The 13727-nt window shown below is 55.3% G+C and overlaps 1 protein-coding gene across 1 annotated transcript; it reads left to right on the forward strand.

Moving 5' to 3' along the window:
* Positions 1 to 7739: 7739 nt before the first annotated feature.
* SYNDIG1L (synapse differentiation inducing 1 like) lies at positions 7740 to 11315 on the forward strand (the record flags this gene model as incomplete). The annotated part of the gene is made up of 3 exons (XM_084263833.1): positions 7740 to 8168; positions 9379 to 9516; positions 11157 to 11315. 3 exons carry the CDS (start codon positions 7740 to 7742, stop codon positions 11313 to 11315), a joined length of 726 nt encoding a protein of 241 aa, XP_084119959.1.
* Positions 11316 to 13727: the final 2412 nt, after the last annotated feature.

The following is a 13727-nucleotide window of genomic DNA, read 5'->3' on the forward strand; positions in this document are numbered from 1 at the left end:
CTATCTGCAAGCTGCAGCTGCCACAGGGGGCAGCTCCGTGCCCCCCGTGCTGCCAACTTGCCCATCCCCATCTTCATCCCATCTTGTGTGGGTCTCTCATGTGGAAGAAAGCCAGGTCCTGTCCCCCAGATCACTTCCGTGCTGGGTGACAGGCTGTGGCAGGGAGAGCATCCCTGGGGTGTTGAGCCCATGCACAGCGCTGGGGCAGGCTGGGCTGGAGGGCTGAGGGGTGCAGGGCTGGTCCTGGAGGGGAGCATGAGGCACAGGGCTGCTCCAGCACAGGGGGTCACAGCTCCCTGAGGGCGATGCTCACCCAGTGCCACAGGGACAGACAGCCCAGAGCGGTCTGTAGGGAGGGAGCAGCGGGGAGGATGGGATGCAGGGTCCTGGGGCAGCAGCAGCAATGACCTGTGGGACAGGAGAAAAGCCTTCAAGTGGAGATGATGGGACTGGAGCAAAGGGTATGGGTGAAATAGGGCAAGCTGGGAGAAGAGCACAGAGCCATCTAGGATACCCACCATGTTCCCTTCAATACTGGGTATAAATAGGAATGGAGAAAACCTGCTGTGAAACTGAGGACCATTAGCATAGGAGAATCGGCCATGAGCAAAATTACAATACACAAGCACAAGCACAGCCTCTGTGCATCTTCCAACAGCAGCCAGAACGTCCTGGTAATAAACACATCTTGGGCAACCTGTGTGAGGTCTCCTGTGGGATGCTTGGTATTCCTCTGGACACCCTGGGCAAGGAGCCTGGTCCCAGTGAGGGACAGGTCTGCTTCTATGCTGGAAGCATTTGTGCTTCCCTGAGCCCAAGGATCAGTGAATTTAGGTCCTGGTAGCTCCACAGGCATTGACATTTCTAAGCAGGCTTTCTACCTTGAGGGTGCCAATGCCCCACTCTCCAGACATCAGCCTTAGGGTATTTCCTTAGGGTGCTCCTGTGCTGAGGAAGTTGAAGCCTGGACCCAGTCTGAGCTCACATTTCTCCAGGCCAGTGATTTGGATGCTGCAGCAGGCAAGGGAATTCATTCTCCACTGACCCTGGGCTGGTATTTTGTGGCTGAGATGAGCAGTCAGAGCCTGACAGCCTCCAAAGCTGTCCTTGCTGGGAGGACAAAGGGCTGGAGATGCTGAGCGACAGCCCCAGCAGCCTCCCCACGTGGGAGTCCTCACCCTGACCTCCACTGCCTCTGAGTAACCCTGCTGGGTCCCAGACAGCAGTGTGAAGAAACCTCCAGTGAGAGCTGTGAGAGCTACCATTCAGCTTTGGTTGGCATCATGTGCCCCTTTAAAGCCCCTTGTTGAGGGCACCACAGGGCTGAAGGTTGTTTGGATGCAAATCCAGCAAGAGCACTCTGAGACTGAGGGGATTGCCCGAGTGGGGCTGTTGGCACCTCCAGAACTTGTCCATCCCTGTTCCAATCCTGCCTGACTTCCCTGACACCCACCCTCTCCTCCCCAGCTGGCCATCCCATGGCCACCCCACAGCCCTCCAGCACCCCCCCCAGGAGCAGCCCCCCTGTCTTGCTCCCTCTCCTCCCTGATCCCACTCTCCCAGTAGATCCACAGCCTGCGGAAACTCCTGACAGCCACCTTATTTACTTGTTTGTGTCTCGGGCTAAAAAAAGGATGCGGAGAGAGTCCAAACCTGCTAATTATACACCTAGCCACCCACACAACCATGTGTTTTATTACCATCACTCCCCATGCTTCCTCCTTCCCCTCTTGCCAGCTCGGTGAGCCCTCATGCATGAAGGGCAAGGAGGGAGATGGGGAGGTTGCGGGGGGGGGGGGGGGTGTTGTTAGGGGGGCACGTCCCGTGGCTGGTGAGGTCCGGCTGCGGGCGGGCACTGTGCTGGCACCAGCGAGGCCAACATCAGCCACGGGATGTTCAGGCAGCGGAGCTGTGCCCAACGGTTCGGACGTTGAGCCCCGAATTTGCATGCAGGCACCGTCCGGCCCCGCGGTGCTGCGGGATGCTCGGCGGGGAGTGGCGGGCGGGGGCCGGGGGGGAGCGGCCGGCTCGTCCCGCGGCCCCGGGGCGGTGCGGCGGTGGCTGCGTGGAGTGCCTGGGACATCTAGCGGCCACCCGGGGGGTGGGCACCGGGCTTGGGGGTACCCGGGGCCGGAGAAGGCGGTGGCAGCGGGGTGACCCTCGCAGCCCCAGCGGGCGGGGCGCAGCCCGTTTGCGGGCGCTCCCGGGTTGAGGTTGAGTGTTACGGCCACGTCTTCCCGGTGTTTGGAAGCGATGGAGCTCGTACTGCTCCCCTGCTGATGCTCGTGGGAGGTGTGTCCGGCTTGCTGGCACCGGGGATGGGGCAGGGGTGGACCCCACCGCCCTGCAGAGCCCCCGGCACGGCTCCTCCAGAAGCCACCCGGCTCTTCCCTGGCAGCCCCGGGGATGGTTTTGCTATTTCTTACCATTAGGAGCGATGCCTTAGCTCTGAGCACAGCTGGGTGGAAACACTGCTGCAGAGAAACATTTTTATCAGGGAGAATAAAGACTCGATTTCCACCTGGAAATTGCCCAATTTGACTTGCGAACCTTGAAAAGCAGCCCATCGCATCCCAATTCTCAGAGCAATTTAGTCTCTGTTGGAGCCAGGAGCCCATTGCTGAGGCACTAGCTCTCTACCTGTCAGGAGAACAGAACAAGCCCTTTATTCTCTCCTTTCCAGCTCTATCAAACCAGCTGCATCGAAGTTGTGAATTAGATGCTCTACATCATGAACACCTCGGCTATCCTCCTTCTAATCCACATCCACAGGCTCTGCATCACCTTCCCCCTTCCCTCCTGGTCCTCACCAGCCATTTCCCCTCCAGCAGCACCGCAGTTCCTTCTTCTCCACCCTGGTGGCCAGGGCCCAGCTCTCTGCCTGGCTCAGACACTTTGCCCTAGGCATCTTGCCCACCATTTCCTTTCCCACTGCTGCCCCTACCCTGCTCCTTTCCTTCTCTGGCTACCACCTTTGCCATTGCCTGCTCTCAGTCCTCACTACCCATCCCCTCCTGCCCCAGGCCGAGAGCTGCCTTCCCCACTCCCCTGCCCCTTCCACCTCCCAGCCACAGCAACCTTTCCCAGGACCATCAAAGGCTTCGTTGCACCCCGAGGATTAACATCCCCCAACTCTGCATGCTGCACCCGAGGTAGAAGCAGCAGTGTGGAGACTCACAGGAAGGCTTGTGTGTTGGCTGGAGCACAATCACATTCCATAGCCATGTCTGTGGGTCTGATGGAAGTGCTTCCTTCTCTCTTTGAGTTGTACTTCACCCTGCAGGGCTCAGGGCTGGGACATGGCAGGTATCCACCCTGCTGTGCAGGTTCCTAGGGCTCAGAGAGGGCTTGGTCCATCCCTGCCAAACACATTGTCCACAAGCCCTCACAGCCTTTCCTTCATCCCTATATTCCTTCTCCAAAATACCAACATCCCTTGCTGCGATGCTCTGCCTTTGCTTCCCAGCACCTTTTTTGAGCTGGTTTCCTCTTGAGCAAAATTGCAAGCTTGGATGTTCAGAGGCAGAGGACTGGGGCTGCCTCTGCCTAGAAACCCTAAAGCACCACCTGAGAGCTTCCAGGAGAGCCTGGGCTATGGGAACGGTGCTAGCCACATCTCCTGGGCTTTCCTGCTCCATCAGGAGTGTGCCCACCTCTGTCCTGAGACTATGGCAGCTATACCTGGTCGTGATGCTGCTTTCCATCAGCTGGGTCTGTAATAGGCATTCACACTGTCCCCTGCTGTCAGACTGGCCCAGGCACAGCAGCACCGTGGGGCATCACTCCCCAAGGGCACTGGCCCTCCCTAGGTGCTGTCCTCAAGGAGAAAACCTTCTGCTGGGGTGGGTTAACCTTCTCACTCAGGAGTCTGGGGACTGCAATACCGTTGCAACCTGCTAATGAGCCTGGGAAGCAAGGCAGAGTGTTTGCTTGACAGGGCAATTAAATGATGATTGATTCCTGGAACAGCTACTTAATTCATCATTAAATGGGCTTATCAGAGCCGACATCTGCACCGAGGGTCCCTCTGAAGGCTGCGCTGCTGATGGCCAGGCAGCCAGCCACCTGAGGACCTCTTGTGTGGGGGGCAAACACCCAGGATGGTCCTGAGGGGACCTGGACTGCCCTGGGGGACATGGTGCTGAGGTGAGATCCATGAAGCACAAAGCCTCTTTATTTTCATGCCTTTTTTGGGGTCCTTTTATCCAGTCCTTGCCTTGAGAAGCTGAGAGCACGCAATGCAGCTGTGCATTTCCCTCTCCACTGGGGAACATTGCAACCCCTGGAGCATGGGGGACTCTGTCCTGCTGAATGGCTATGGAGGCAGCTGTGCAGGGGGCAGGAGGTAGTTCTTTAGGGACCCAGGAGTTTTTCTTCTCAGAGGCAGGGCTGCAGCCATAGTCTTGCTCAACCAGGGCCTTGGAGTCTGCCTCCTCCCAGCTGTGCCCTCCCTGGGCTGTGCTGATCACATGTGTGCATCCTCCCTGTGCACCTAACAGCGTCTCACCGCCCTCACCTGCTGCCAGCATTGCCCAGGCTAGCCCCATGGGGCTGGTGGCTGTGCACACTATCCAGTTGTAGTGAGGTAATGAGGACAGAGAATGGCCATTCTTCGACAAGTCCATCTGCAGGTTTCATTCCTCTTCCCCCAAGCCTGCTTATTACCAGGCTTGCTTTATTACCAGGCTCACTTTGGTAAGTCCCTGTGTGGATAAATGGGGTTTGGGGATAAGGGCAGGGCTGGCTGGGCTCTGTCCTTCCCTGCACATGTGCAAGCAGGGCTGCTCCTCACCCTCCCTGCCATTCCCACCCTCACATCATCACTCACAGTTGGGTGGCCCTTGTCTCCCCCTGCAAACCCAAACCAGCCAGCCAACACAAGCATGTGTGCTTGCACACACAGGTGCAGTCTCCATGCCATGCAGAGATCTTGGTGACTATGGAGAGGGAAGCATCTCTAACCCCTCCAGCACTGGGACTCTTCACATCAGCTATTAGGGCGGGAGGTTTCAGCCTGGCTGCTTTCTGGTGGGGCTGAGCATGCTGCCCTAGGCATGCTGTGATGCTGGTCCTTGGCATCACCTCCCCACTGACAATAAATGCTGGGACTGGGTGCTGGGGGCTTTACTTACTTGGTGGGCCCTCCACGTGTTTACAAGAAGCACAGCAAAATCTCCTTCTGCGTTTTCCCCCTTGTCCCTGCAGCCCTGTTATCACCCCATCCTGCTGTCAGGGAGAGCACTGTCCCCAGCTCCCCAGAGTGGCAAGCAAGCAACAAGGGAAAGAGAGTTTAGGACAGGTAAGTCTTTTATAGTCTCAGGGTGTACAAGAGCCACAGACTTGAGCACGGACTGAAATTGCCTGCCCTGTCCTCAAAGCAGACCCTGCTCTGGGCCTGTGGGGAATGCAGCAGCCTCTGAGATGCTGGCCCTGCCCCAGGGCTGTCTCCCGAGCAGTCTGAGGGACCAGAGAGCCTTGGGTTGTCTCTGGTGCTGGGGGAAGCCTTTAGCCCTGCCCAGCTCACATTCAGGGAGCAGTATTTTCCTCCTGTTTCTTTTGCCACTTGTGCTGTTACTCTCCCTCTCCTCTAACCTGCCGCTGAAGACCCAACGTGAGCAGAGCAGCAGCCTCCACACAGGCAGCATCCACTGCCCGGTGGCCGGCAGCCTGCCTGCAGCCTGTCTGCTGGCATTTCTCAGCTCGTTTGGAGCCAGTTCCCTCCAGCAGCTCCCAGCCCTCCCTACCCTAGCTCCATGCCAGAAACATTTCTTGAGATGAGGCATGGATGCCCTACCACAACCTGTCAACTTTCTCTTGGCAAGGCTGGGCTTCTGCTCCTGCTTGGGCTGCTGCTCTCAATGATACTCAGTCTCTCCTCACTGCTGTGTTAAAAAGGGAGATGTTTTATTGGGAAGCTAATCTGCATGTTGAGGTAAGCAAAGAACAGGTTCATGCTTTCCTTGCCTGAAAGCAGGATGAAGCTTTGTGCTTCTCTGGGTCTGTGCAGGAAATCAAACCGTCTGTGCTACAAATACGCATCTCCCTTAAATATTTTGAAAATACTTAGAGGCCATCTGCCATACAAAGCATTACAGGCTTTATTAGTAAGGTGGGAAACTGCAGAGAGCAGAGGGTGGCTTTTGGGGAGGCAGAAGTGGAGGGGATTCACCAAAATGTGCAGAATTTCAGGAGTGGGGTTGAACCGCTCCCTTTTCCCCAGCAGTTTTCCCACTGCCAGAACACAGCCCACTGACAGGGCCATTTAAAACCCCATGGCAGGATGGCAGAGCTCAGCCAAGAGGACGGGATAACTTGGGCTTTTCGTTCTCTGAAGCCTTCAGCTTCTCCATTTCCCTTTTCTTCTTTAGGACAGATTGAAAACCAAGGTGCTGTGCCTTCTATCAGAAAGCCTAGTGCACCTCGGGGAACCCTGTAGCAGGTGGGAGCGTGTCTCTGCCACACAGCATCCTGCAGAGGAGGCAGCCAGGGAGGTCTCTAAGGGGGACAGGAACATTTGGGGTTGCAAGGCAATAAGGTGGCACGGTCCAGGAGCTGAGAATGTGCTAGAGAGCGGCTGTAAAACACAGGGCTGGGGTTCTGAAGAGCGCAAAGTAATTGTCTCTCTCTCTCTCCTGGGGAATGCTGATATTTCACTACACATTCTCTTTGTGCCAAGGTGGGTTGGGAAGCCAAAATAGCAAACGCTCCTCTGAAGAAAAGGGGTTGAAATATTTCAGCTCAGAAATATTCATGAAAAGAGAGAGAGAGAGAGGGGAAAAAAAAAGCAGCTCAAGGTTTCAGCGTTCTGAAATGGAGGAAAGGAGAGGGGGGAGAAATTTCCTGAGGAAAAAAAAAAATCCCATGTTGACATTTGTAGCTGAGGATCCCGTTTGGGCTCAGCATTTTCTGAAGCTGGTGGCCCAGAGCCAGGGCTGTGCGACTGCCAGCTGTGCCCAGAGGTGGAGCTGGTTTAAAAACCGGGCTGATGGGATGAATCATTTACTTAAATTGCCCCGAGGGGTCTCCCCTTTCACCTCTGCATCCCTCCATTCCTCCACACCGCCAGCTGAGCATCCAACACCCCCCCACCCCAGCCTAATCACCACGTCCATGTCCTCACAGCAGCCTCCTGGCCTCTCTCCATGGCTAGCTACTCTCACTCCAGTCCCAGCTCAGCCTTGGGAGGGCCATAGAAAACCTCCCTGGCACCTGAAAGCTGTTTGGTGCATGTGTAATGCCCAAAAAGCTGGAATTTGCTGTGTGAGCCTCTGCTCTGGGAAGTCAGAGAGGCCCCTCAAGTGGCTCTCAGCATCTTATACCTACTTCTGTGCTGTCTGTTATGTTTTGTCGCAGCTCACATTATGGCCCAGTAGAAAAGATGCAATAGGTCCTTTCCTGTCAGGCTGCACGTGGCCATCTCAAGATGTGTTACAGATATGGCAAATCCTCATCTTAATCCAGGCTGAATCAGATCATCTTGTTGCATCTTTATCTTACTACCAGATGGGGAGAGATGAAGAGATGCTCAGTTCGCCGAGGTAGCGTTCTAGCTGCAGAGAGGTGGGGAGGGCTCTTGTTTTCTCCAGCATTGCCAAATCTTTCTGTTCCCAGTAGCCTCATCTTGACATCAACTCCACATGAGGGAGAGGTTTTTCTGCTCCCTTGCCTTGCTGAAATAACAGCCTCCTCCCTCCCACTCTCTCTTCTTCTGCAGGATCGCTCCCCCCATCGCCGGCAGCATGGAGAGCGTGCGTGAGCTCCAAAACCCACTCTTGGCCAAGGCCAACGGGCACCTTCACAGCAGCTATTCTTACCACCAGCATCACACCCAGGACTACCCCAGTCATCGCTGCCAAGGGAAACTGTATTCCTACATCTTCCAAAACACGGGTGGTGCCAGGACTCACCAGCTGCTGGATGCCAGTTCCCTGCAGCTGGCTGTTGAAGCCTTGTATGGCCCCAATTTCATCCTTGTGAAGGATGAGACCACTCTCAAGGCCAAGGACAGCAAGACAGAAAGCTGTGAGACCACTTTTATGGAAAGCAAAGAGGCTCCATCCGAAGGGCCTGATGGGCATGAGGCACAAGGGTCCTGTCTGGTAGAGAGCGACATCCGCATCCAAACTGTGTCCTATGAGGTGGAGGAAGAGGAGCTCCAGGAGTACGAGGTGAGCTTTGCCAGCTGGGATGACACCAGACTCCTCCTCTGGTAACTCTGGCCATGGGCTCAAATTCTTGATCATTTAATCTCCCTTCTTTCCCTGGAGCTTCCCCCCCCAGACTCTACCATCTCCTGCCTCACCAGTGTCTCCCTGTGCACCCAGTATTTCTGCTTCTTTCTTATAACCCCCTTTTCCTCATGGCAGACCACAGAAGGAGGTCAGCTTCCCTGAAGGCAGCCTAGCTGCGTTCCTGCTGGGAAGGTGGGGCAGGTAGGGCCGTTTCCACAGGACCCTTGGGATATGGGGACCCTTTGGCGAGGGCACATACTTGAGTTAACAGCAAAATTCCCATGCCTGGTGGCAGCAGCCAAGAGAAAGCTTTGTATCTAAAGGCAGGATGAATAATCTTGCAAAGGAAGCATGAGAGCTGACAAAGCAGCCTCATGCTGCACTCTATGCCTCACCACAGCTCAGGCAGCAGTACAGAGGCTGGAAACATCATCCGGGACCTGGAGAGGTAGGATTGAGTCTCCAGAGCCTCCTAGAGCTGACGTCTGATGACCCAGCACAGCTCTGCTGCTTTCAGTGCCAGTGCTGGGGGCAAAGGGGATGTCCCCCCTCCCTCTGTTTGCCTTCCCCACAGAGATACATTCAATTCCAGGCTGGTCCACAGCTGGTGGGCTGCAGCTGCTCCGAGGGATGCGCTCACTGAGGGGACAGGACACATCACCCCTGTGATGAAGGTGATGAAGGCTCCAATTCGAACGCTTTCCCTCACTGGCTAAATTAGTTGAGCAGCATATCGATCGCCTGGTCCCTAATGGGGAAAAGGCACTTTGTTTAAGTTTGTTTAAGCTGACAAACAGCCTGCTCTGCCAAAGCTTGAGATATTTCAGTTTAAGACTATCTATCTCCCAGGGAAATCCCAGACCCCCAGCAAGCGAGCTCAGCGTTTGCTCTGGCAGGGAGCCGAGAATCCACTCTGCTCCTGAATTTGCTGAGCTGCATTTCTTTGTTTTTTTTCCTCATCAAACTGGGCTGAGGAGGCTCAAAGATTTTTTTTTGAAACTCACTCCTTGAATCTGCAGGTGGGAAACGGGTGAGAATATGTGACGAGGCCATGAGAGAGCAGGAGCTGGGAGGAGAGGGGCTGAGATGCAGCCTGCGGGGCGGCGTGGGGAGGTGGGCGTGTGCTGAACCCCTTTTGGTTTTGCAGAGCGACTCCTCCAGTGACAGCGAAAGTGAGGACCATTTCCTGATGCTTCCTCCCCGGGACCACCTGGGCTTGGCCCTTTTCTCCATGCTGTGCTGCTTCTGGCCTCTGGGGATTGCTGCCTTCTACTTCTCCCAAGGGGTAAGGGATCCCTTTGCTTTGCCTGCATGCACAGAGTGACAGAGTAAGGTCCCTGCAAGCCACAGCTGCCCTCAGAGGGGACTGGGCACTTTTCTAGCTCTAAGGCTCATCTCTGCACCATTCCCAGAGCCCTGAGGGCCAAGGCAAAGGGTGATCCTGAATGTCTCCACATTCAGTGGAAGTTTACAAGCATTGTAGGGTTACAAGCTACAATGACCATTCTAGGGTCACACTGTAGGGTTATAAACCCTCCAGCACTTGTGTGGCTCACTGGAAGTCAGGCTTTTTCCTTGAGTCTTTCCAGTGCTGTTTAGGGAACTGAGCTCCCCTTGGCCCCTTGCCTACGTTCCCACCCTCCAGATGGGCTTAGGAATAAGCCATTTTCCCACCTGCCCTCCCAGAAGTGCAGAAGTGCTATACCATGAGCCAGTCCAAGGCAGCTCACTCCTCAGAGACTGGACGTGAACACTACAGTTCCTCCAGTGCACTTGTTTCTGACACACGTGTGAGCAAACACCAGGCTGGCAGAGCCTGGAGAGGGTGGTGGCCCTCTGTCTGCAGCAGCTCAAAGGAGCTGCTGTCTTCTTCAAGGCTTAGCCCACAGCCTGGGCTCTCCTGCATTAAAGTTGACCCAGAATAATTCGCACAGAGCCAGAGGATTTACTCTATGTTTGCACAGATGCTGCTGCACCAAGAATAGATGGGGGGGGAGGTGGGGGGGGGAGGTTAGGCATTAAGTTAAATCAAGAGGATAGAAACAGAAATGGGAAAGTATATAATGTGAGTACCTGGCACAGAGGTGGTGGGAGGCAGGGGGAGCTTTAGCTGATGAGGACCCTGACAAATGGCTGATCTCACATTTCCCCACGTGGTGCGGGGTAGCGCAGCGCACTCTCCACGTGATGATGTACTTCAGGCAATTTATATTTAGCTCCATTTGCTGTAACTACCACTCTCCTTCACTCGCTGAGGCAAGGACCATCTCCTCATTCGGTGTCTGTGCACAGTGGGTGCCCTGGTCTCCACCTGGCAACTCCACCACAAATAGTGGGCAGTGCTAAGAGTAAAGCTGAATGTGCCCTGAGCACCCAGCAAAGCTGCAAGTGGCCAGCCCAGGAAGCCAACACCTGTATTTGCCTCCATCACCAGCTCCATCAGCCCTTCTGTGGCAAATAGGCTTCAACAGAAAACCCCATGCAGGCAAAATTGAGTGGCAGCACAGCCAGCCCAGCGGGCAGTGCTGTCTGGAGTCAGCTCCCTGAGGCTAGGTGGCACCCACTGTATAGATGTATAGGGTATATATGCATCTAGTCAGTACCCCACGCAGCCATCACCCTGCATGCTGACTGTTTGTCTGGGTTTAGGAGGCTCTGGGCTCACAACTCTGGCTGGGGCTTGCAGACAGATGGGCAAGGGGCTCGCTTCCCTTGGAGGCAAAATCCACAGAGAAATGTGTGCAGGTGGCTTTGCCCTGCTGAGACCTCCAGGACTGACAGATGCCTCACTTTCTGTTCCCAGCCTTCGTGGGATGCAATGGCCAGGGATGGGGGGTGGGCTGACTCAGTAGTGATACTTTGCACACAGGCTTGAAAGGCCAGGTTGGTATGGCTGTGAGCAACGAGCGTTTCTTCTCCTTCCAGACCAGCAAGGCTGTCTCCAAAGGAGATTTCCACCTGGCCAGCTCAGCTTCCCGACGAGCTCTCTTCCTCGCTGCGCTCTCCATAACCATTGGCACGGGAGTGTACGTCGGGGTGGTGGTAGCCCTGATTGCTTATCTCTCCAAAGGGGGCCACGTATAGCTGCTGCCCTCATGTCAGCACTGTTCCCCAGCCACTGGCCCTCCTGGGATTGAGCTTCCCTGCGGAGCACAGGGCACCAGTGCCTGCAAAGGCTGCTCGTGAAGCAGGACCCTGGCGTGGATGCCCCGCGCTGGCTCTTTCCCCTTTGAGACAATCAGTAGACTCCTGTTATCCCCAAGGCTGTGGGGAGCCACCATCTGACATCAGGGAACTGGGCACCAGCCTGGCTGCTGGGACCAGGAGAAGGAGCATGTTTGCCTGGTGGAAGATGTGCAGGAGAGATACTGCGTGCTGCTGCTGGGTTGGTGCCACCTCTGCTTCTCGTCCCAGCCCTGCAGCTGGGAGGTCCACTACTGATGCCCAGCCTTGGCCCATGAAGGGGTGCTCAAGGAGAGAGAACACGGTGCCAGCAAATGACCCTGGGACACTGGGTCACAACAGGGTCTCAAGACTCACATGATGGGGACAACATTCCTATTTCAGTGCCACAGAGCACGCTTGGCCCCTCAGCTGTGCCAAAGTAGAACAACACAGCATGGACATGACCGAAGGGCATGCTCTCTGCCTCCCTCTGCAGACAGACTCCTGATCCACTGGAGAACATCCCACTGGCTGGCCCATCCCAGACCAGAAACAAGGAGGAAGCTGGCAAAGGCAGTGAGGCTTCCTCCACGTTAATAGTGACTGTCATGCTAACTGCAAGCAGGAGGCTCTGTAAGGTTGGTGCTCCACAGTGCTGGGCCCTGGAAAGACTTGTGAGGGCAATTGCTACCCAAGAAGCGACAAGGGGTGGGTGCCTGAGAGACTCCACTCTCAGCACCAGGTCAGGGCCCTGCTCACAAAGAGGGATGGAAAGGATAGGCTGACATGGCAGCCAGAGCCTGGGGTGGGAGTGATGTTTGAGAGGGGGAAGACTTGGGCAGACCCTGAGACACGGGGTAACCTTCTTCCCACGCCTTGGAGAGGGGGTATCTCCAAAAGCCTCTGCTAACAAGGAAATCCCACACAGCACTGCTTACATCTTACTTTTGCTAACTTGTATATTGTCAGTGACACGTTAAGTGCTTCAGAGGTGGGTGTGAAGGCAATGACTGCCCCAAAGGGCTGATCTTTAAAGGCCCTGCCTCACCTTCCTGCCCAGCATCCACCTTGACCCTCCCTCGCACTGGCCATGGCTCCCCTGCCACCTCCTTCCCCCATGTGCAGGGGGCTGCAGGCATAACTCTGGGCACCCATTGCCCCCTTCCCAGGGTTTCTGGGCAGGCTGCAGCTGGCTCCACAAGAGGTGCAGCATGTTCCTCCAGCTGGGTGCCACTCAAATGTACATTTCATCCCAAAGAAGCATGTTAATGTCTGCGATTGCTGTTGTATTTGAGCCGTAAAAGAGAGAGAGGCACATCAGGGACCTGTTCAGAAGCTGGTCTGAAAGTTCCCATTACGTTTTATAATATGGAAGAGCTAATAAAAAAAACCAAAAGCAGGATGAAAGACTCTGTTTATAAGGATGGGGAGCTGGCTAGCAAAGAGGTGAGCTTTGCAGGAGTGCTGAGCTCGCTTAAACCTGGAGGTGTTTATGCAGCTCCTGAAGGAAGTGATAATCCAGCTGGTGTCTGGGCAACTCAGAGGGAGACGTACTGCAATGTAGATCACAGCTTGTGCTGGGAGCAGGATGGTAATTGAGGCTTTTAGCCACGTGTGGATGGACAAGAATTAGGGAGAGTGAGAGCCTGGAGCATTGTGTGTGTTCAGGCTGCTCTGGGTACAATGAGCTGGGCTTGAAGAAGGGCAGAAGATGATACAAGTAGCAGGAGAGGATAAGCAGGTTTTGCTTCTGATGGTGGACACAGAGAGATGGAATTAGTAGAGGAGGACTGGGTGTCCAGAAGAGATGAGGTGGCTTAGAGGGGAAAGAAGAGGTTCATCCTCACCCAGCAGCCAAGGGATGGTTTTTCATTCCCCACTCCTCTGCATGCTCAGCCTTCCTGGGCATCTGCCCCTCCAAATAACTGAGCAATATTTCAGGAGAAGGGACATCAGTGGGTGCCTGTGCAGCAGGAGGGACTGGACCCACTGCCTTCCCAGCTCAAGCCTTCCCCACCTCTCCATCGAGCACCCCCTGATGGGGGGTGACTGGCTGTCAGCGTCAGGGGTGTGGGGAGTCCCTGGCAATTCTGGTCCAGGCAAAACTGCCAGGGCTGCTGGAGCAGAATCATCAATGAGAAACTGCATTTGCCATGAATTTGTAGTCCTGCCAGCTGGTTTCCTCCAGGGGTTTGCTGGGAAAGGGGGGGGGAAGCAGCCCTACTCTCCGTGGGCACCCTGCCCCCTTGCACCCCAACCCACATCTTCACCTTTTTTTAGCTGGAGACACCCAGGGAAGGACCAGGCTAAAGGGCCAACAGAATTAAAGTG

This window comes from Gallinula chloropus (genome assembly GCF_964237585.1).
Source record: "Gallinula chloropus genome assembly, chromosome: 4".
Classification (NCBI taxonomy): domain Eukaryota; kingdom Metazoa; phylum Chordata; class Aves; order Gruiformes; family Rallidae; genus Gallinula; species Gallinula chloropus.